The 24,555-nt window shown below is 34.9% G+C and overlaps 1 protein-coding gene across 1 annotated transcript; it reads left to right on the top strand.

Moving 5' to 3' along the window:
• The first annotated feature begins 20,050 nt into the window (after nt 1-20,050).
• LOC105978080 (oleosin L) lies at nt 20,051-20,772 on the top strand. Its single transcript, XM_013003491.2, has one exon. It carries the CDS (start codon nt 20,122-20,124, stop codon nt 20,566-20,568), a length of 447 nt encoding a protein of 148 aa, XP_012858945.2. The 5' UTR covers nt 20,051-20,121; the 3' UTR covers nt 20,569-20,772.
• The last annotated feature ends 3,783 nt before the right edge of the window (nt 20,773-24,555 follow it).

A 24,555-nucleotide genomic window follows, 5' to 3' on the forward strand; every position in this document is an offset into this window, starting at 1 on the left:
TTGGTAGATCCACCCAAAGGAATTGTTCCTATAGGCTGCAAGTGGATCTATAAGAAGAAAATTGGAGTTGATGGAAAGGTATCAACCTATAAAGCTAGATTGGTAGCAAAAGGATACACTCAAAGGCAAGGTGTTGACTATGAGGAAACCTTTTCGCCAGTCGCGATGCTGAAGTCCATTAGGATTTTGCTGGCCATAGTTGCGTGGTACGACTACGAGATATGGCAAATGGATGTGAAGACCGCCTTCCTTAATGGAGATATTGAGGAAGAAATTTACATGGCGCAGCCGGAAGGCTTCATATCTTCTGGAAGTGAGCAAAAGGTTTGCAAGCTCCAGCGATCCATTTATGGATTGAAACAAGCATCCCGAAGTTGGAACATTAGGTTCGACTCAACTATCAAAGAGTTTGATTTTGAGAAGAATCCGGAGGAACCTTGTGTATACAAGAAGGTTAGTGGGAGGGCAGTGATATTTTTAGTGCTTTACGTTGATGACATTCTACTCATTGGGAATGACGTAGGAATGTTGCAACAAACGAAAGCATGGTTGTCCACACGTTTCTCAATGAAGGATTTGGGAGAAGCATCTTATGTATTAGGAATACGCATCTATAGAGATAGAGCAAGAAATATGCTTGGCTTATCCCAAAGCCTGTACATAGACACCGTTATGAAACGGTTTAGCATGGAAGAATCCAAGAAGGGATTCTTGCCAATGTCCCATGGGGTTCGTCTCTCGAAATCTATGTGTCCCCAAACACCTAGTGAAATCGAAGAGATGAAAAGGACGCCCTATGCTTCTGCCATAGGAAGCATAATGTATGGCATGCTATGTACGAGACCCGATATTGCGTATGCTGTGAGTGTCACAAGAAGATATCAGTCTAACCCCGGCCCGGCTCACTGGAAAGCCGTGAAAGATATCCTCAAGTACTTGCGAAGAACTAAGGATATATTTTTGGTCTATGGGGGTGCCGAGTTGAAATTAGATGGTTTTACCGACTCTAGTTTTCAATCGGACGTGGACGACTCAAAGTCGAATTCTGGATTTATATTCACGCTGAATGGTGGTGCCGTGTGTTGGAAGAGTTCCAAGCAAAGCACGACGGCCGATTCCACTACCGAAGCGGAATACATTGCAGCGTCTGAAGCTGCAAAAGAAGGGACTTGGATAAGGAAGTTCATCCAAGAGTTGGGTGTCATTCCTGATGCTAGTGATCCAGTACCGTTGTACTGTGATAACACCGGAGCCGTGGCACAAGCTAAGGAGCCACGATCTCATCAGAAGTCGAAGCATATTTTCTGAGGAAGTATCACGTGATCCGAGAGATCATTGATAGAGGTGAATTTAAGGTAGAACGAGTCACCTCGGAAGAGAACGTTGCAGACCCCTTCACGAAGCCTTTACCAAGATCGGTCCATGAGAAACATCGAGAGTCGATGGGATTGCGGTTTATGGGTAGTTGGCTTTAGGTCAAGTGGGAGATTGTTAGAGTAGGCGACCAACAAGCCAACCTGTGGCTGTGGTCTTTCGTATTTATTATTGTAATAAACGAACCTTTATTCGTATTAATGATTAAAACACCTTGGCATTCTATATCTTTGTCCCTTTGTCACAAGCATAGATATAGTCCTTACAGTTATTACAAGTACTAGTAATTGATCATAAGGATCGTGAGATATTTACTTAAGTATTATAACTGTTAAACGTGTTCCTAGTCAAAGGGTTACGCCACTAATGAGGATATCGGCCTTTCCCATTAAGACTAGCACTTAGTGTATGTGTACTGCATCTCATCAGTAAACGGTATTGTGATATCGGCATGCATAAGTGGGTGCTCGTAAGTTGACGAGTTCACTGAACTCCCTCACCCTAGAAATCTCTAAGTGGTTCCCAATAATCGAGTAGAGATATCTATGGTATAGTTGTACACCATTAGTCCTTATGACCTAGACATCACCGTGACTTCACTAGAGGACCAGCTGTATCGTGACCTGTCCCTGAGTTCCACCGAGGACCATCCCAAGGGCCAGTGTTCGTGCAGTCCGAAATCTAGGGGGAGGTCTGTGCATTGTAGTCAGGGATTCGATCGCTAGAATAGTCTTGGATGTCCTGTGTGTTCTGAAAGTTTGTAATCATTCTAAGTCTCTGGCCAGAGCTGACTAAGTGATGATTAGAGAATTCGATTCTCTAAGTCATGCACGTGACGATTACAACACTTAGAACGATCGCACCGTCATCGAACATATAAAGAGGTCTCGATGAACCAATGCCTCTAGTTCGATCGGGACATATGAATCGAAGGGACCGTACTGTACGTTAACTATATCTGAAGGTTCTTGCAGGCACTTCATTTGTATCTAGGGAATCATGACGCGTAGTTGCTAGACGCCAATCTTGATTCGTTGGGTGATTAAGGTGAAACGAGCTTCATCTTAATCGTAACTCGAAGGGGACGAGTTTTGACCACAAAGGGTTGTGGGCCCACGGCTAGCTTACACCTGAACCATCGAGGGTCACACTGCTCGTGCACATGAGATCTTTGAATAAACGGTCAGAGATAAAATAGTTTATCTTTGCATGATTGGAAGTCAATATGATTGAGTCCAACATTCATAATTTGGAATTATGAATGAGAATAAGAAAAGGAAAAGAATAGGCGAACGTGTTAGTGAACTTTCTAAATCGGGAAGTTTCCAAATTTAGAAAGTGCACTGAACTAGGGTTTCCACTTTTGGAAAGTTGGAAAATGAAAGATGGCACTCGTAATGACGAGGGAATTATAATGATTCCGAAAATGTAATCGTTGCAATTTTTCGGTCATTGAATTGAGAGAAACGAGCAAGTAAAAGTACTAGCGAACTTAAGCTGTTGGGCCCGGTCCAACTTAAGCCCGCTAGGGTTTTATGCAAGGGACTATAAATACATGATTTATAGGACTTGCACAAACACACAAAAAAACCCTAACCCTAAGCGGCCGTCCTCTCTCTCTCTCGGCCTCTCTTTCTGCGGCCATCACCGCGCCACCGTCGCCGTTCCGTCGCCGGAATCGGCCGTTCATCAGTTGTTCCTCTTTCGGTATTCTTTCTCTTTTCGTTTCTTCCGTTTTATTCTAACTACTTCGTGTCTAGTGCCACGTTTTAGTAGATCAAAGTATACGAGGTGAAATCCGAGAGGAGGAAGATCGTAGATCGAAGAATCGAGGAGCAACGCACGAGCCGAAGCTGCACGCTGCCCCACGCGCCGCCCCGAAGCCGCGCGTATACCGCACGCGCTGCCGTGACCTCACGCGCCGCTGCTGCCGTTGCACCGCTGCTGCCCCGATTGTACGGATTGGTTTCCGTAGCAATCTCGACGTGTTAAACGCTCCTACCTCACGCGTCAAGAGGTAAATCCACGAAACCCTAGTTTCGTTTCGATTAGGTTTAGACTATGATTTCATGTTTGTTTCGTATGATTTTATGTGATTATGTGTAATCGTTTTAAATCATTACAAGCATGTTATTTGGTTTAAACGCGAGCATGTTAATTGATTTAAATTCGGTTAAATTTATTAGCATGTATGTTGTTTTTTCTGGAAGCGCAAAGGTACGCAATTAATTGATTTAATTTGTCGGGCATGTACTATGTGCGTTTTAAACTCGTTTAATTCGCATAAAATTTTTGTTTAGGGTTTCGTGGATTTACCTCTTGACGCGTGAGGTAGGAGCGTTTAACACGTCGAGCATGTTAATTGATTTAAATTCGGTTAAATTTATTAGCATGTATGTTGTTTTTAATTTCGCTGGAAGCGCAAAGGTACGCAATTAATTGATTTAATTTGTCGGGCATGTACTATGTGCGTTTTAAACTCGTTTAATTCGCATAAATTTTTGTTTTCCGCTGCGTATGCGTGCCCGAAACCCAACACTTTCTAATTTCAAATTTGCCATTCCACTATATTATCCCCACTTCTTCCATCATCATTTCTCCTTTCTTTTTCTTTTTTAAATTAACTTTTGTTTCCTATTTTTTTTTTTGTAACATTTTTTTCCTTGTCAGGTGTATTAGTCGACTATCAAATTAAGGCATAGTCGATTGAGTAACTGACTACTAAGATCGTGGTTGAATAATGAAATTGACTACTAAAAGTAAGTTGGGCTTGGGTCGGGTCGGGTAATTATCGACCACTTACCTACCAGACCCGACCACCCGATTTTGCTAAAAATTGGAAACCATTATCGGCCGATCATATGGGTCGGATAAGGGTTGGCAACCGACTTTGTCGGTTAAACAATGGGTGGTTGGTTGGTATTATATAGGGCTAGAAAATAATTACCACCTACCGAATACCGCAGTATACCTACCAAATAATACCGAAAAATTACCAAAAAACTTTGGTTACCATTACATTTAATACGGTATTGGTACCGTACCACTATTATACGGTACGGTAGCGGTATTGTATTTTTAATACCACGATAATACCGTACCGTACCGCAAATTTGAATTTTATAATTTAACTAATATATATTATTATATATTGGCTAATAATTAATGAACATTAAAACCACTACATAAAATAAATAGGTCAAAACTTAAAAAGTTAAGTGCATAAAAAAGGTTTTACAAGACAACATTGAATTTTAGTGCAACAGAAAAATGTACATCTCATTTGATTTTCACTAAAATAGTGAAGCTGCAAATTACGATTGAAACGAAAATTCATAACTCTATTAATCCTATTTCGCAATGTGTGGCTAAGTAAATGAAGTTGAAATTTGATAAATATTGGGAGAGTGATGAGAAATTGAATACAATCGTATGCATAACCATTGTTATTGGTTAAAGCATTAGAATCTTTTTTATCGTGTTTTTATAAAGATCGTCTTGTTATAATTTATATAATTTAAATGAAAACAATTTAAAATTAATGATAGAGTGCCACATACAAATATATCGTACCGAAAGTAATGGTATACCGAAAGTAACGGTATACCGCAATTGTTGATACGGTAACGGTATCGAATTTTCTAATAGCATATGATTCGGTAGGTACACGATATTGATAAAAATATCCGGCAACCGTACCCAAACCACCCCTAGTATTATATGTCATCTGTGTTTATTGTTTTTTTTTTACAATAATAACATGTTTTGAAAAGTTTTTTCAAAAGATATTCAAAATTTTGGAAAAACTTATGTTGTAAAAATTTTAACTTTAAAATTAAGATTTTATATTTATTATTCTATAATAACTAAATATATAATGAAGAATACGAAATAAGAATGATAAAGTAGAAATAGTACACCAACCCTCATTAAGAGAGCTGATACCTAGCATTTACCAATAGGGTAAACGTCTAGGGTTCGAGTCCCCTCCCCCCTCCCACTTCCCCTTGTAATGGACTTGAATTTACTGAAATAAAAAAAAATAGAACTAATACATAGAGGTTTATAAATTTGTGTTTTGAGTTTTAATGTCTTTTATATATTATTTTTACATTAAGAAAAGAAAATTACAACTAAATATTTATAGTAAAAAAAATTAATAAAAAAATCGGTAGGACGATAATATCGGCCAACCGACTTTTGAGTAAACTGAAAACCACCGACCGACCCATTTATATATGGGTCATTTAAAATTACAGGCCCGACCAAAAAAATTATCGGCCGAAAGAAGTGGGTCGAAAGTGGGTCTGTTAGCCGATAAAACCAAACATGTCCAACCGTAACTAAAAGTAACAAAAACTATTATATTTTTGTTAACCACAAATTTTACCATCTGCAAAATATATAAATACAAGACAAGAAATATATAGGAAACAAATAAATTTATTATCAAATGAAAGCGGATTACAATCTCCGTTAATTACCCTGATACTTCTCTCATATTCTATATTTTATTCAAGGGCTTAAAAGCTTGTTCTGGAATCGAACGAATGATTTCCTATCACGAACACCTCGAATTCAAATATGTTATGAATTCGAGGCCGAGGCTCGAGACGTGAGCTTGTGAGCTCGATATGTGTCTGTGTGAGTCTGTTTACCAGATGCACCGAAGCTTTCTTTTTATAGCCACGAGTTAGGGTTTCTTGACTTGTAGGATGGGCCGGTCAATTGTAAAACCCAAATATATTATGGACTTTGAGTGAGACCCAATTTAATAATCAGTTTATTATATAATTAATTAAAAATTTATCTCAAATTTCGATGTCTACATATGCCATCAATGAAACCCAACACGATTCAACGAACAAGAATCGAACAATAACCAACCGAAATGAATAACAAAAACAACTAAAAAAATTTAAAATCAACTATCTTTACAAAACAACAAAATATATAAAATTGTAATAGTTTTATACAAAATGGGATGATGGATTGACAACGGAAAACGCACTATCCCTATGCCCCAAGTCCAACTATGTTGGCAAAATAAAGAAACAATAGACAAAGTAAACAAAATGAATTAAAATTGTTGTCGATTAACCTTAATCGACTGCTGGAACATAGTCGATTAAGGATGCAATTTGCGCGAACTTCCTCTGGCTGCACCATCCACTGCGCAATATACCCAAAAAATCCTAGATCTGCTCCCCATCGTCACTCCACCATCGCCACATCACACCATCAACATTTTGCCAGTGTCGGCACCGCCCTATGCAATCGCGTATCTTCGCCGACCACCTCCCCTATGGTCTACTCTTCTTCATCTCTCATACAGCTTTTGTTCGCCTCTATCACCACCACCACCGTTTTTATGTTTAGCGGTGACGGCGCCTCCAAAAAGACATGCTCTCCGACAATGTCGGCAATTCTTTGAGAACCACGGGAAGATTCCTTCAACATCCATGGCGGCACGTCGAGGCTGTTGCCGGAGAAAAGTGAAAAAGAAAAAAACAACAAAAAAAAAAAAAAACAGAGAAGAGAGAAGAAAGAAACAAAAAAAAGGAGAATGGGATAAATGAAAAATGAGATTGAGGTTTTGAAATAGTACATTGGACAATTTGTGTTTTGAGTTTTAATGTCTTTTATATATTATTTTTACATTAAGAAAAGAAAATTACAACTAAATATTTATAGTAAAAAAAATTAATAAAAAAATCGGTAGGACGATTATATCGGCCAACCGACTTTTGAGTAAACTGAAAACCACCGACCGACCCATTTATATATGGGTCAGTTAAAATTACAGGCCCGACCAAAAAAATTATCGGCCGAAAGAAGTAGGTCGAAAGTGGGTCTGTTAGCCGATAAAACCAAACATGTCCAACCCTAACTAAAAGTAACAAAAACTACTATATTGTTGTTAACCACAAATTTTACCATCTGCAAAATATATAAATACAAGACAAGAAATATATAGGAAACAAATAAATTTATTATCAAACGAAAGCGGATTACAATCTCCGTTAATTACCCTGATACTTCTCTCATATTCTATATTTTATTCAAGGGCTTAAAAGCTTGTTCTGGAATCGAACGAATGATTTCCTATCACGAACACCTCGAATTCAAATATGTTATGAATTCGAGGCCGAGGCTCGAGACGTGAGCTTGTGAGCTCGATATGTGTCTGTGTGAGTCTGTTTTCCAGATGCACCGAAGCTTTCTTTTTATAGCCACGAGTTAGGGTTTCTTGACTTGTAGGATGGGCCGGTCAATTGTAAAACCCAAATATATTATGGACTTTGAGTGAGACCCAATTTAATAATCGGTTTATTATATAATTAATTAAAAATTTATCTCAAATTTCGATGTCTACATATGCCATCAATGAAACCCAACACGATTCAACAAACAAGAATCGAACAATAACCAACCGAAATGAATAACAAAAACAACTAAAAAAAATTAAAATCAACTATCTTTACAAAACACCAAAATATATAAAATTGTAATTGATTTATACAAAATGGGATGATGGATTGACAACGGAAAACGCACTATCCCTATGCCCCAAGTCCAACTATGTTGGCAAAATAAAGAAACAATAGACAAAGTAAACAAAATGAATTAAAATTATTGTCGATTAACCTTAATCGACTGCTGGAACATAGTCGATTAAGGATGCAATTTGCGCGAACTTCCTCTGGCTGCACCATCCAATGCGCAATATACCCAAAACATCCTAGATCAGCTCCCCATCGTCACTCCACCATCGCCACATCACACCATCAAAATTTTGCCAGTGTCGGCACCGCCCTATGCAATCGCGTATCTTCGCCGACCACCTCCCCTATGGTCTACTCTTCTTCATCTCTCATACAGCTTTTGTTCGCCTCTATCACCACCACCACCGTTGTTATGTTTAGCGGTGACGGCGCCTCCAAAAAGACATGCTCTCTGACAATGCCGGCAATTCTTTGAGAACCACGGGAAGATTCCTTCAACATCCATGGCGGCACGTCGAGGCTGTTGCCGGAGAAAAGTGAAAAAGAAAAAAACAACAAAAAAAAAAAAAAAAACAGAGAAGAGAGAAGAAAGAAACAAAAAAAGGAGAATGGGATAAATGAAAAATGAGATTGAGGTTTTGAAATAGTACATTGGACAATTTGTGTTTTGAGTTTTAATGTCTTTTATATATTATTTTTACATTAAGAAAAGAAAATTACAACTAAATATTTATAGTAAAAAAAAATTAATAAAAAAATCGGTAGGACGATAATATCGGCCAACCGACTTTTGAGTAAACTGAAAACCACCGACCGACCCATTTATATATGGGTCAGTTAAAATTACAGGCCCGACCAAAAAAATTATCGGCCGAAAGAAGTGGGTCGAAAGTGGGTCTGTTAGCCGATAAAACCAAACATGTCCAACCCTAACTAAAAGTAACAAAAACTACTATATTGTTGTTAACCACAAATTTTACCATCTGCAAAATATGTAAATACAAGACAAGAAATATATAGGAAACAAATAAATTTATTATCAAACGAAAGCGGATTACAATCTCCGTTAATTACCCTGATACTTCTCTCATATTCTATATTTTATTCAAGGGCTTAAAAGCTTGTTCTGGAATCGAACGAATGATTTCCTATCACGAACACCTCGAATTCAAATATGTTATGAATTCGAGGCCGAGGCTCGAGACGTGAGCTTGTGAGCTCGATATGTGTCTGTGTGAGTCTGTTTTCCAGATGCACCGAAGCTTTCTTTTTATAGCCACGAGTTAGGGTTTCTTGACTTGTAGGATGGGCCGGTCAATTGTAAAACCCAAATATATTATGGACTTTGAGTGAGACCCAATTTAATAATCGGTTTATTATATAATTAATTAAAAATTTATCTCAAATTTCGATGTCTACATATGCCATCAATGAAACCCAACACGATTCAACAAACAAGAATCGAACAATAACCAACCGAAATGAATAACAAAAACAACTAAAAAAAATTAAAATCAACTATCTTTACAAAACAACAAAATATATAAAATTGTAATTGATTTATACAAAATGGGATGACGGATTGACAACGGAAAACGCACTATCCCTATGCCCCAAGTCCAACTATGTTGGCAAAATAAAGAAACAATAGACAAAGTAAACAAAATGAATTAAAATTGTTGTCGATTAACCTTAATCGACTGCTGGAACATAGTCGATTAAGGATGCAATTTGCGCGAACTTCCTCTGGCTGCACCATCCAATGCGCAATATACCCAAAACATCCTAGATCAGCTCCCCATCGTCACTCCACCATCGCCACATCACACCATCAAAATTTTGCCAGTGTCGGCACCGCCCTATGCAATCGCGTATCTTCGCCGACCACCTCCCCTATGGTCTACTCTTCTTCATCTCTCATACAGCTTTTGTTCGCCTCTATCACCACCACCACCGTTGTTATGTTTAGCGGTGACGGCGCCTCCAAAAAGACATGCTCTCCGACAATGCCGGCAATTCTTTGAGAACCACGGGAAGATTCCTTCAACATCCATGGCGGCACGTCGAGGCTGTTGCCGGAGAAAAGTGAAAAAGAAAAAAACAACAAAAAAAAAAAAAAAAACAGAGAAGAGAGAAGAAAGAAACAAAAAAAGGAGAATGGGATAAATGAAAAATGAGATTGAGGTTTTGAAATAGTACATTGGACAATTTGTGTTTTGAGTTTTAATGTCTTTTATATATTATTTTTACATTAAGAAAAGAAAATTACAACTAAATATTTATAGTAAAAAAAAATTAATAAAAAAATCGGTAGGACGATAATATCGGCCAACCGACTTTTGAGTAAACTGAAAACCACCGACCGACCCATTTATATATGGGTCAGTTAAAATTACAGGCCCGACCAAAAAAATTATCGGCCGAAAGAAGTGGGTCGAAAGTGGGTCTGTTAGCCGATAAAACCAAACATGTCCAACCCTAACTAAAAGTAACAAAAACTACTATATTGTTGTTAACCACAAATTTTACCATCTGCAAAATATGTAAATACAAGACAAGAAATATATAGGAAACAAATAAATTTATTATCAAACGAAAGCGGATTACAATCTCCGTTAATTACCCTGATACTTCTCTCATATTCTATATTTTATTCAAGGGCTTAAAAGCTTGTTCTGGAATCGAACGAATGATTTCCTATCACGAACACCTCGAATTCAAATATGTTATGAATTCGAGGCCGAGGCTCGAGACGTGAGCTTGTGAGCTCGATATGTGTCTGTGTGAGTCTGTTTTCCAGATGCACCGAAGCTTTCTTTTTATAGCCACGAGTTAGGGTTTCTTGACTTGTAGGATGGGCCGGTCAATTGTAAAACCCAAATATATTATGGACTTTGAGTGAGACCCAATTTAATAATCGGTTTATTATATAATTAATTAAAAATTTATCTCAAATTTCGATGTCTACATATGCCATCAATGAAACCCAACACGATTCAACAAACAAGAATCGAACAATAACCAACCGAAATGAATAACAAAAACAACTAAAAAAAATTAAAATCAACTATCTTTACAAAACAACAAAATATATAAAATTGTAATTGATTTATACAAAATGGGATGACGGATTGACAACGGAAAACGCACTATCCCTATGCCCCAAGTCCAACTATGTTGGCAAAATAAAGAAACAATAGACAAAGTAAACAAAATGAATTAAAATTGTTGTCGATTAACCTTAATCGACTGCTGGAACATAGTCGATTAAGGATGCAATTTGCGCGAACTTCCTCTGGCTGCACCATCCACTGCGCAATATACCCAAAAACTCCTAGATCTGCTCCCCATCTTCACTCCACCATCGCCACATCACACCATCAACATTTTGCTAGTGTCGCCACCGCCCTATGCAATCGCGTATCTTCGCCGACCACCTCCCCTATGGTCTCTTCTTCATCTCTCATACAGCTTTTGTTCGCCTCTAGGCTCTATCACCACCACCACCGTTTTTATGTCTAGCGGTGACGGCGCCTCCAAAAAGACATGCTCTCCGACAATGCCGGCAATTCTTTGAGAACCACGGGAAGATTCCTTCAACATCCATGGCGGCACGTCGAGGCTGTTGCCGGAGAAAAGTGAAAAAGAAAAAAACAACAAAAAAAAAAAAAAACAGAGAAGAGAGAAGAAAGAAACAAAAAAAAGGAGAATGGGATAAATGAAAAATGAGATTGAGGTTTTGAAATAGTACATTGGACAATTTGTGTTTTGAGTTTTTATGTCTTTTATATATTATTTTTACATTAAGAAAAGAAAATTACAACTAAATATTAATAGTAAAAAAAATTAATAAAAAAATCGATAGGACGATTATATCGGCCAACTGACTTTTGAGTAAACTGAAAACCACCGACCGACCCATTTATATATGGGTCAGTTAAAATTACAGGCCCGACCAAAAAAATTATCGGCCGAAAGAAGTGGGTCGAAAGTGGGTCTGTTAGCCGATAAAACCAAACATGTCCAACCCTAACTAAAAGTAACAAAAACTACTATATTGTTGTTAACCACAAATTTTACCATCTGCAAAATATATAAATACAAGACAAGAAATATATAGGAAACAAATAAATTTATTATCAAACGAAAGCGGATTACAATCTCCGTTAATTACCCTGATACTTCTCTCATATTCTATATTTTATTCAAGGGCTTAAAAGCTTGTTCTGGAATCGAACGAATGATTTCCTATCACGAACACCTCGAATTCAAATATGTTATGAATTCGAGGCCGAGGCTCGAGACGTGAGCTTGTGAGCTCGATATGTGTCTGTGTGAGTCTGTTTTCCAGATGCACCGAAGCTTTCTTTTTATAGCCACGAGTTAGGGTTTCTTGACTTGTAGGATGGGCCGGTCAATTGTAAAACCCAAATATATTATGGACTTTGAGTGAGACCCAATTTAATAATCGGTTTATTATATAATTAATTAAAAATGTATCTCAAATTTCGATGTCTACATATGCCATCAATGAAACCCAACACGATTCAACAAACAAGAATCGAACAATAATCAACTGAAATGAATAACAAAAACAACAAAAAAAAATTAAAATCAACTATCTTTACAAAACAACAAAATATATAAAATTGTAATTGATTTATACAAAATGGGATGATGGATTGACAACGGAAAACGCACTATCCCTATGCCCCAAGTCCAACTATGTTGGCAAAATAAAGAAACAATAGACAAAGTAAACAAAATGAATTAAAATTGTTGTCGATTAACCTTAATCGACTGCTGGAACATAGTCGATTAAGGATGCGATTTGCGCGAACTTCCTCTGGCTGCACCATCCACTGCGCAATATACCCAAAAAATCCTAGATCTGCTCCCCATCGTCACTCCACCATCGCCACATCACACCATCAACATTTTGCCAGTGTCGGCACCTCCCTATGCAATCGCGTATCTTCGCCGACCACCTCCCCTATGGTCTCTTCTTCATCTCTCATACAGCTTTTGTTCGCCTCTATCACCACCAGCACCGTTTTTATGTTTAGCGGTGACGGCGCCTCCAAAAAGACATGGTCTCCGACAATGCCGGCAATTCTTTGAGAACCACGGGAAGATTCCTTCAACATCCATGGCGGCACGTCGAGGCTGTTGCCGGAGAAAAGTGAAAAAGAAAAAAACAACAAAAAAAAAAAAAAAAACAGAGAAGAGAGAAGAAAGAAACAAAAAAAAGGAGAATGGGATAAATGAAAAATGAGATTGAGGTTTTGAAATAGTACATTGGACAATTAAGGATAATTTTGGAATTATAAAAATAAGATTTGGGTGGAATTTTAGGTAAGAGAGTTTTCTCTAATTATTTTTTGGAGGGGGATTTTCCTTAACTACATTCTCTATATGAGAAGTACATGCTAATTTTCCCTTAGTATTAGAAAATTTTAATTTTTTTTCTTTAGGGAATTCTTGTATAAGTTTAGAAAGACTAAAATCCATACCAATACGTAAAGATAAAAATTGGCTTCTGCTACCTAATTTCCCCTTTTTCTTGAGTCTAAAAATCCATTACAAATTTGAAACCTTAATACAAAATCTTAGAAATTTTGAATGCAATGTCATACTATAACTTTTGAAATGTCTGAAAATAATTAATTAGTTCATTTTCAATACTTTTTTGACACAGTATGCGTTTTTTTTTTTTTTTTTTGAAATATGAGCTTATTACAAATAAGCATATTATAGGCTACTTATCCATAAAAGGGTCCAGACAAAAAACTATTTCATAAAAAAAGTCCGGACAGTGTCTAGAGGTGTGTAAAAGACTGAAACAGCCTTCACAGTTTAATATGCTCCAGTTTGATCATTTAATTCAATTTAACCTTAATTTGACCCAAAATTTTACCAATTATTCAATTTTGACTCCTAGCCCGATTTAGACTACAATTTCGTCCGTTGACCGCCGGTCTCCGGTGTTGAATTTTTTTTCCTGTATGCTTTTTCCGCCGGTTCCGGCGTTGACTTTTTTTCTTTTCTTTTTTTATGCCGCCGCTGACCGACGGTCAACGACAATCCCCGGTGGAGTTGCTTTTTTTTTGAATTTTTTTGCTTCAACATTTGTTGCCATGTTTAAACAGTAACATTATATTAACATTATATTGTTGTAGTCGACATTCATATTAACTATATTACTATTTAACACAGTAATATCGCTATATTACTCTCTATCATAATAATATTAACACGACAAAAATCACTATTATTGTAATATGGTGACCACTCAACAAATGCAAACATAATACAAAGCGAAAAGAATTAATATTGATGTGGTTGACAGTAATATTACGGTACCGTCAACCACAGTAATATTATTGTGTTTACAGTAATATTATAAGGATAATTGGTTGGACCCCTTATTTGGAACTTATATGGGTGGAGATCCATTTTGTTAGATGATTATATGTATAGGTCCCTTGACCAATAATCGTAATATAAATTAAATTAAATTATTAGTATACTAACATAAATACCGTCAATAAATATTTATATGGAAATAATTAGTTATGGAAAATAAGAACAAATCCTACATTTCACTCTATCCTCTTATAAACTCTATCTATCTCACGTCTCTCTCTCTTCTCTCCCCTCCCCTCACGCCTCTCTCCTTTCTTGTTTTTTTGTTTTTTTTTTCTTTCTTGTGTGTATATTTCGTTTTGGATTTTGTTATTTATAGGAGACTATATTTTTACACATTGCACTTAGGTTTTTATTTTTTGTTGTTGTCATGGTATTATATGCAATTTACTTTCTATTTTTGCAATTTGTGTATATGATGTGTTTTTTGCTTCAATATATTTTACACTTTCGTTGTTTTTATTTGTTATTTTAGGTTGTTACTTTATACTTCGTTACTGATAATCTCAGTTCATTAAATAACAAACTTCAAACATCCATTCATAATGCAAACTTCAAACAACAAAACATCCTTTTATGATGCACATATCAAACAATAAGAGTTAATTGCTAAATTACCACTCCTGTGAAATCGTGAATTGGCAAATACCCCCTATGAGAAAAACAACTCCCTCATGCCTCCCTGTGTAAACAAAGTCAAAGCATCTAGCCCCTTAAAAAAAATCGTGTCTCTCACGCACCGTTCGTGCCATTTTTGCTACATTTTCACATGTGCATTGTCAGAAATGCCCCCAAGCTCTCTCTCTCTCTCTCTCTCTCTCTCTCTCTCTCTCTCTCTCTCTCTCTCTCTCTCTCTCTCTCTCTCTTCTTCGTTCTTCATCCGTCTTCATCTTCATCATGAAGCCACCCCTGTCAGTCTTCATTCTTCATCCGTCTTCATCTTCATCAAGAAGCCACCCCTGTTAGACATGGCCATCTTAAATTCTCTGAGAAGTTTGATCAATCATGGCCCGAAAACTTCGAAGAAACCTCTGCTTCCAAGGATGACCGCCGGTGCCGCCGCACGAAGATGAAGAAAACTCATTTTCTGGGCCTCAATTTTCTCCGTTCGATCTCACCGCCCACCGGCCACGCACCTCCACATTGGCATGCCTCAAATGGAAGAAGAACTGAAGATGTAGTGGTGATGGGGTGGTAAGCAGCGGCAGAAGGCTCTGACTTGAGCTGAATGGTGGATGAATTGAGTTGTGAGTTGGATTGGTGGAGTGGTTGGGGGTGGGGTGGGGTGGGGCAGGGGGAGGAGGAATGCGGCGGTGGTCGGGCAGGGATGAAGAAGATGAAGACTTTATTTTTTATTTTTTTATTTTTTATAACTATTATTATATTTAACATATGTTTTATTTCATATTTTTTTAATTATTAACATATGTGTTTATTGTATTTAATAAATATATTTGTTTAAATATTTTCTTTTTCCGTTTTCTTTTTTCTTTTTCCTTTTTCCTTTTCCTTATTTCTTTTTTTATTTTTGTTTTTCCTTTTTAATTATTATTATATTAACATATATTTTATTTTTTATTTTATTTGTTAAAACACTATTGATTTTCTAATAGCAAAAAAATCCCTGGGCTTTTTTGTCTTTTTACCCTTTGGTCAATAAGTAAAATGTCAATGAGTGCAGTGTGCTACAAAATAGGCTATATAGGGAGGCGTGGGTGAGTTTTTTTTTCACAGGGAATTGTTTGCCAATTCGCGATTTCACAAAGGTGGTATTTACAAGAAACTCCAAATAATAAACATCAATTTCTAATAATTTATAAGCAATTTATAAGCAATTTATAGTCCCACTTTCTGCAGTCCTTGTCACTAACATGGTTGTTGCAGGCATAATTGTCTTGCAATGTTGAAACAAAATTAATATCTTGAAGGTTCGATTTATATCTGTTGGTTCTTCCACATTATTTCTTGCTTCCGTGCGAACATATTCAGCGTGATTTGATCACGGCTTTTCACTTTTTGAAGAGGCCGGTGATTCATTTACTTTTCTCTCAATTGCATCGATTTCCCTCATGTACTAGAAAAATTGTCTCAATGTGGCCCTCAACGTTAGTTTCAGACATTTGACCTTAACACCATTTGATCTAAGTCTCAAAATTACAAAAAAAACCACCCCTCTAATTTAAATAATTATTTAAAAAAGTTAAAAAAAAAATTATGGCTGGCATCGTCAGGGGCGGAACAAGAAATTTTTATTAGGGGGGCTAGGTTTTTATGAAATGATACAACGGAGGGAGATTAATTTTTCTAGAGGGTTCGGGGGCATCGGCCCCGAATTTTTTTAGAGTAATTCATAACCACAGACGTGTATGAAGATTTATAGTTGAGGGGTGGTTGTAATTACGCAAACATGAGGAGGGTTTTCGTAATTTGACAATACCTCAGGGGTGGTTGTAATTTACCCTAATTATTTATATTGGGAGAGGTGGCGTTTTTGTAATTTCAGAGCTTAGATCAAACGGTGTAATTGAGAGAGTAGAATGGGGTAAAGTAACAACGAGCCAAAGTACAAAAGGGAAATTGAAATTTACCCAAAAAAAATCATCCGGGGTCGACCTTAGAATCTGCATCTTTCAATGCACTGAACAGAAAAAACTCATTTCGTGAATGAATCGCCAACAAAAACATTAAAAAACCTAAAAAAATATGTCCAAGAGCAAATTACGTCTACTTTGTTGATTCACACCATCTTCTCAAATGTTTTTTTTAGGTTGTGATTAACATCTATGAAACAACAAGAGTGTTACATAGTTTGTATCGTTGTAGAAGAAGTGGGAGAAAGAGTTTAGTTTTTGGAGTCTCACGATCGAGATAAATGCGGCCATATATTTGCTAAAACTAATTTAGGGGAAGTGTTTTGGAATATATGAATTTAGGAGCAATGTTCTTATTTTTCTCAAAGGGCAAATCAATTATATTAAAATGTAGGGTTATAGTAATATTGGACTTATGAATTGGGTTGATACCTAAATAATCTAGTAATGGGGGACCTATAGAAAATTGTTCCAATATTATAATAGTAGACAATAATATTATTACGTTAATCGATCAACAAATCAAACAAAATAAAAAGACCGAAAAAAAAAATTCATATTGATGTGGCTGACAGTATATTATTGTATTATAACTTCCACTAGAATTTCGGTTATTATATTTTTTGTCGAATTGCTATTAACAATGTTGAACTGATAAACGATTATATGGCTGGTGGCACTAAGCACGCTACAAGAAATTGTCAAATTGGCAACAATACGTTTTTTTGCCAAAAGACTTTAATTTCGTTGCCAATTCCTCTTGCAACAAAATTATTTTGTTGCCACCTTCGTTGTCGTTTCCTTGTCACCAAAAGTTCCGAGCAACGAAATGTTACAAATCGTTGCCAATAATGCATTATAGACAACATTGTTATGTCGTTGCTACTTATTGATCGTTGCCAATGCATTAAGTAATAACAACAAGTCTATTTTGTTGCCATACATTTATCGTTGCAAATTCTTTGATAACTACCAACGAATTTATTTTGTTGCCACAAATCTATCGTTGCCAATACATTTATTAATAACAACGAATTTATGTCATTGCAACACATAAATCGTTGCCAATACATTAATCATTAAGAACAAAATTGTATTTCGTTGCAACATATTAATTGTTGCCAATACATGACTTATTTTCGACCGCACCCGCCATCTCGACCTTTGGACTACCGACCCGCATCTGCCAACCCGACCTTTGGACCGCCAACCCGCATTTGCGGACCCAACCTTTAGACCGCCGAACCGCTTCAGAGTCGGAATCTATCGTTGCCAATACATTTATTAATAACAACGAATTTATGTCATTGCAACACATAAATCGTTGCCAATACATTAATCATTAAGAACAAAATTGTATTTCGTTGCAACATATTAATTGTTGCCAATACATGACTTATTTTCGACCGCACCCGCCATCTCGACCTTTGGACTACCGACCCGCATCTGCCAACCCGACCTTTGGACCGCCAACCCGCATTTGCGGACCCAACCTTTAGACCGCCGAACCGCTTCAGAGTCGGAATTGTTGGGTTAAATTCATGATTTAGCCCAATAGGCTAACCCGCTTGATAAATGTCAAATATATGGAGACATGACAATCTTCAGAGTCGGAATTGTTGGGTTAAATTCATGATTTAGCCCAAAAGGCTAACCTGCTTGATAAATGTCAAATATATGGAGACATGACAATGGTAAGAGTCGAACTCTGGTTGATTTGAAGTTAGACACCCTTCAAACCGCTGGGACAACACTACATTTGTGTAAACTGACTGAAAATAAATTTATAAAAACTAAATGCACAAGATCAAATGATTAAAATAACTACATAAATAAATAATATGTCATAACAAATAATTTATTATATGTATTTTATGTTCAAAACATAATTCACAATAAAATTTAATAATAAATATAACATCTATATACCATTAATTATATATAGTAATTTTTTAAAATCATATCAACAATTGATTTAACAAAAAAATTATGAGTTATTGTAGTTAATATAAACAAATAAGATTTTTCTTAATATATATATATATATAAATATATATATATATATATATATATATATATATATATATATATATATATATATATATATATATATATATATATATATATATTTATATATATATATAAAATCAAGAAAAAGAGTTGGTTTTTAAATTTACAACGATTATATTTTGTTGTCAAATCACTTGGAGCATTTACTACAAAATATTTCGTTGTCTTTCGTCACTTATTCACAACAAAAATAAATTTGTTGCCATTGTAAATGTATTTACTACAATTTTATATCGTAGCAAAAAGAAATATTCTTTTGCAACAATAAAGTTGTTGTCTTACATTAAATTCGTTGTAAAATATATATGATACTATTCACGACAATATGTTTCGTTGCCTAAGAGATTCAAAGGCAACAAAAATATCTTGTTACAAAAACGTTATTCTTTAGCCACAAATACTATATTTCGTTGCTAAAATATAACTATTGGCAACGGAATTCATTTCGTCGATAAAGAAATCGTTGCCTATTTTGCATTTTCTTGTAGTGGCATAATGTACGTATTTTTCCTCTAAATTTTGAATTTTTTTGTAGGAAAACTATGTAGCGGCTATAATCATCAACCGACCAATTTCAAAACCAAATATTTGATTGTCAACCATCAACCAACCCAATGTTGGGTCGACAATGGTTTTCAAATTTGATCAAACCTGGTTTGTCGGATGGATCGGTTTTTAGGCTGGTAATCGACCTACCCAACCCGATCCCAACACTATAATAATAATAATAATAATAATAATTTTTTGTTATGATTGAACAATAGATAATTGTTTAATGTATTCCCTAATACTCTTAGCAAAATAATAATAATTCTAGCTAAAAAATATTAAAAAGTGTAAAACAAAATATAAAAAAGCCCATCTCGAAAGAAAGAATTATACACATCAAATTCAAAATCCAACCCATCCTATCTATCTTAGCCTTTTACTTTGATCGGCAATAAATGATACGTGTCCACTCCAAAAGCAGCGTGTCATGCAAAACCTGCATTCTCCCAACACGTGACACCCCTCACGTGACACCGCCATGCATCTCCACCTTCATTATAAACACACACACACACAACACACACTTCTCACATATTATTACCATCGATCTGTTCCAAATCAAATTAAAACCCACCACCGTCAAATTTCATCGATCAGCTCAAACAATGGCCCAGGTTCAGCACCACGCCGCCGGCCGCTACGACGAGCCGCACCACAAGCAGCAGCTGTCCCGCCAGGTGGCAAAAACCACGACCGCCGTCACACTCGGCGGATCTCTGATGGTCCTCTCCGGCCTGACTCTCGCAGCCACCGTCATCGGCCTGGTTTTGGCCACCCCACTTCTGGTGATATTCAGCCCTGTTCTCGTCCCAGCTGCAATAACCCTTTTCTTGATCTTCGCCGGACTTGCCACCTCCGGCGGGTTCGGCGCCACCGCCAGCTTCGTGTTCTACTGGATGTACAGATATGCGACGGGGAAGCATCCAATCGGGGCGGATCAGCTTGACCGCGCGCGGGAGAAGTTCAGCCACGCCGCCCACGATGTTAAGGAGAAGGCCGAGCATTACGGACAGCAGACCCACGCCAGGGGCGGCGCCGCACAGGGAACTTGAAATTTTTATAGTTTATCTTTAGTTAAAAGAAATAAAGATATTTGTGCTTATTGATTTCTGTATTTCTGTTTTTTTGTGTTTGTGTGTGTGTTTTTGTGGCTGTTGGTTCAAAATTTGGGAAGAAATGTTTTGTGTATTTGTAATTTAAGTAACCCTTTTGTTGATGTGGATGCACTTTAATTTTGATCTAATTTGTTATTCCTATTTTCTTTATTTCAATTAATGCTGCTTTTTAGATTTTTTTTTTATAATATTATTTTCCTTTTAAATTTGGAATAATATATTTCTCTTGTTCGACTAATGGCATGGACCGGTTGAGAGACGAGTAGGCAATTTTATTTATCGCCCATAGTTTTCCATAGAGTATTCTCTAGAGAAATGTGATTCGTTACAGCTCATATAATAGTAATTATTGGACAAAAATGTTTCACAACTACTAAGGTATTCATTTAGACTCATTTGAACTATAGATCTATACACCCTGTATTTGTGCTAACTAGTTAGTTATTTAATCAAATTTACCGTTTAAATTTATTCGGTATAATATAAATAGCTAGTTGTACCATCTAACTCTCCATGTAAAAGAATGCAATTCTCCATGTAAAAGAATGCATGTGTTTATTCTTGTTTTGCACTCTGAGATTTGGAATTTAATTTTGGGGAATTAGGGAAAATACCCTCAATACACAAATAATAGAGTCCAATTAGTCATTTGTAAAAAAATCTACACCTCAGGGCGTACCAATGAATATGCCGGGGTGGTCTCCGCCCCCAAGAATTGTTTTTAACATTTTTTATTTATTATGTTTGTTATTTAGGGTCTTTCTAGTGTGAGATACCCAATGTTCACCATTAATTTTCTAACATTAAATCTGGACCCTAGGAAAATAACATGGCTTATGTTCTAAAAAATGAAGTATTTTACCAAATTATCCTTCGATTATTTTTTTTTTAAATTAATATAAAATTGATTAACATTGAATTGTCTAATTTACCCCCTACTATATTTTAATTAAATAATTAATTTAAATTCATTGTGAATGAGTTTTATTTGATAAATAATCGAAAAAAATGCATTCTTTGGAAATCGAACTTGTAACCTTTTAATATATTTACCACTCCTAACCATCCAAGCACATTAACTTATTATGAAATATTTAACCATAATTGTATAAATACTGTTAATGCAAATATTAATTGCAACATTCATTATTATTAAATGGTATTAAATAAATTATTAACAAATTTAATAAAATAAAGTTTGAAAAATATAAAGAATAGCAGTTCAATACGCCAAACATCTATCATTAATTATATAATATTAGAAGTATTAATAAAATCCACAATTTAAAAATGTAAAGAATGATCAATTAAATAAAAAAAATGCATAACTTAATTCAAACTCACTTATGTTATTTAGTCGATAGTGTGGCAAATCCAAATAAAAATTAAAATAATATGTTTATTTAGAAGAAGAAAAAATTATAATTAATTCCAAGTAGTAGTTTTCTTACTTTAAAATAAAATTATATACTACAAATACTATATTGTGAATTTTCTTTTAATATTTAATTTAATCAACTAGTAAGATTTGAATCGATGAAGTACAAACCCTTTCAATTAGTAAACATTATTCAAATATTTGAATCAGTTGCTTAACTATTGACATAACATGTTACAAATTAAATTGATTAAACTATTTATAAGTAATGTCTAATATCTTTTTAATTCAATTTTGTCATAAAAATAATAAATTTAATTCCTAACACATATAAGAACCTAATCGTAAATCATAATATTTTATCAAAGCGTAATATTTGAACCAATTAAGCTCAAGTTCTTTCAATTCGTAAATATTATTCAAATATTTGAATCGATTCATTAGCGCGCTCAACTATTGACAAGAACGTCTTAATCAAATTAAGTATTATTAATTAAAGTGTAATACATTTTTAATTCAATTTTATCATAAAAAAATAATTCCTAAATTACGCAAGAATCAAATCATAAGATTAATTAAAGCGTATGATTTGAATCAATTAAGCGCAAATCCTTTTAATTTGTAAATATTATTCAAAAATTTGAATCGATTAAGTTCAACCACTGACAAGAACGTATTAATCGAGTTAACTATTTATAATTAAAGTCTACTATCCTTTTAATTCAATTTTAACAACAAAATAATAATTTAATTCGTAAAATCGTAAGAATCAGATCGTAAATCGTAAGATTTAATCTAACCATGAACCGATTAAATCTTACGATTTTTACCAATTAAATTTTATTATTTTTTATAGTAAAATTCAATAAAAAAAAGTTACTAAACTTTAACTATACACAGATTGATTAATACGCTATTATAAATTATTGAGTTTAACCGATTCAAATATTTGAATATTGTCTACGAATTGAAATGAGTTGAGCTTAATCTATCAAATCTTTGAATATTGTTTTTGAATTGAAAACACATGAGTTTAATTGATTCAAATATTACGATTTAATTAAATCTTACAATTTACGATTCAATTCAAACTTCAAATTCTTTCGAAATTAAGTTTTAAATTACACGAGTCGAACAACATTTACTTAGATTTTTAAATTATATTATATAAAGATTTGTTAGTATGGGATATTTTTAATATATAATAATAATAATAATAATTATATGAGAATTAATAATTTATTTAACATTATTTATATAAGTTTTATAACCATTATAAATTGTAGCTTTGTGATATATATCCGTATTGTTAGTTTATTGTCAATTATGTGTTGTGTCTTAATGGTAAGTATTCTTGTGTGTTTTCAGATGGTTAGGAGTTCGAATTCAGGTTGATGCAATTTTGGATCGGTGGTTTAATGATTTTTACGAATAATGATATAATTGACATTATAAATTTTAATTCAGCAATAAATATATATTTAAAATTGCATTAAAAATATAGAGGGTAAAATTGACATTACATTAATAATATATAATGGCCGATTTTTTGAAAATATTAATTATACGAAGGGTATTTACGACAATACGTAAATGAGGAAAAATTGGATTTTTTGGCAGGGACACGTGGCGCAATATAAAGGGGGTATCTCATAAAAGTTTAGAACATGGGATCTCACCCTAGAAAGACCCTGTTATTTATGTATTAGTTAATGCACTTTCGTCCTTTCTAACTTTTAAATTTGTACACTTCAGTTCACAAAAATAAAAATAAAAAATTCTTAAATAACCCCGATATTTTAGCCCCCAAGAAAAACCGTTTGGGTCGCCCCTGTACACCTCCTCGTGCGGGCTTTGTACAACCTACACTTAGTGAAATACATCATGTGCTTTTAAACCGTAAATCTACACATAATAACACACACCCATGTATATGTGACTTTATTGGGTAGTTATTTATATAGATAGATCTACTGTTTAAAACCACATGGTGTATTTCTTCACCAAGTGTAGGATATCAAAAACCCCGGAGGATCTCAAAAGCCTCCTCATGTATTTATTATTCATGTTTTGTCCTTTCTTCTCCCTTTTCTTTCTCTCTCGTGCCCTCTTTTTTTATCTCTTTTATCTTATTCACTTTTTCTCTGTTTTCTAATAAGGTCTCTTCTATTTCTCTTTCTTACTCTCTCTTCGCCCTCTTTCTCCCTTGTTTCTTCGTCTCATTCTTTTATCGTCGTATTCATAATTATATTTGTCTCCGTCGATTTTTAAGTCTTGATGTTATGATTTTATCACAGGAAATGATGTTTTTGTCTTCCATATTCTTTTCTAAAACACTGGAATCTCAATCATAAACTGGACAATAATATAGTTAACTAGTGAGAAATTATAGTTGATTTTGGAATTTTTATAGTTGACATCATAAAAATTATAGTTCACTATCCAATTTTTATAATTGACTATGGGAACATTATAGTTGACTACCAAAATCTTTCATTTTGAATTGAAAATTTGTGCGTCTACTTTGTTTTTACTTCAAAGTTTTT

This window comes from Erythranthe guttata, chromosome 1 (assembly GCF_056151865.1).
Source record: "Erythranthe guttata isolate IM_541 chromosome 1, IM_541, whole genome shotgun sequence".
Taxonomy (NCBI): Eukaryota; Viridiplantae; Streptophyta; class Magnoliopsida; order Lamiales; family Phrymaceae; genus Erythranthe; species Erythranthe guttata.

Coding starts and splice junctions, on each gene's coding strand:
- LOC105978080 (XM_013003491.2), top strand. CDS start 20,122: ATGGCCCAGGTTCAGCACCACGCCGCCGGCCGCTACGACGAGCCGCAC.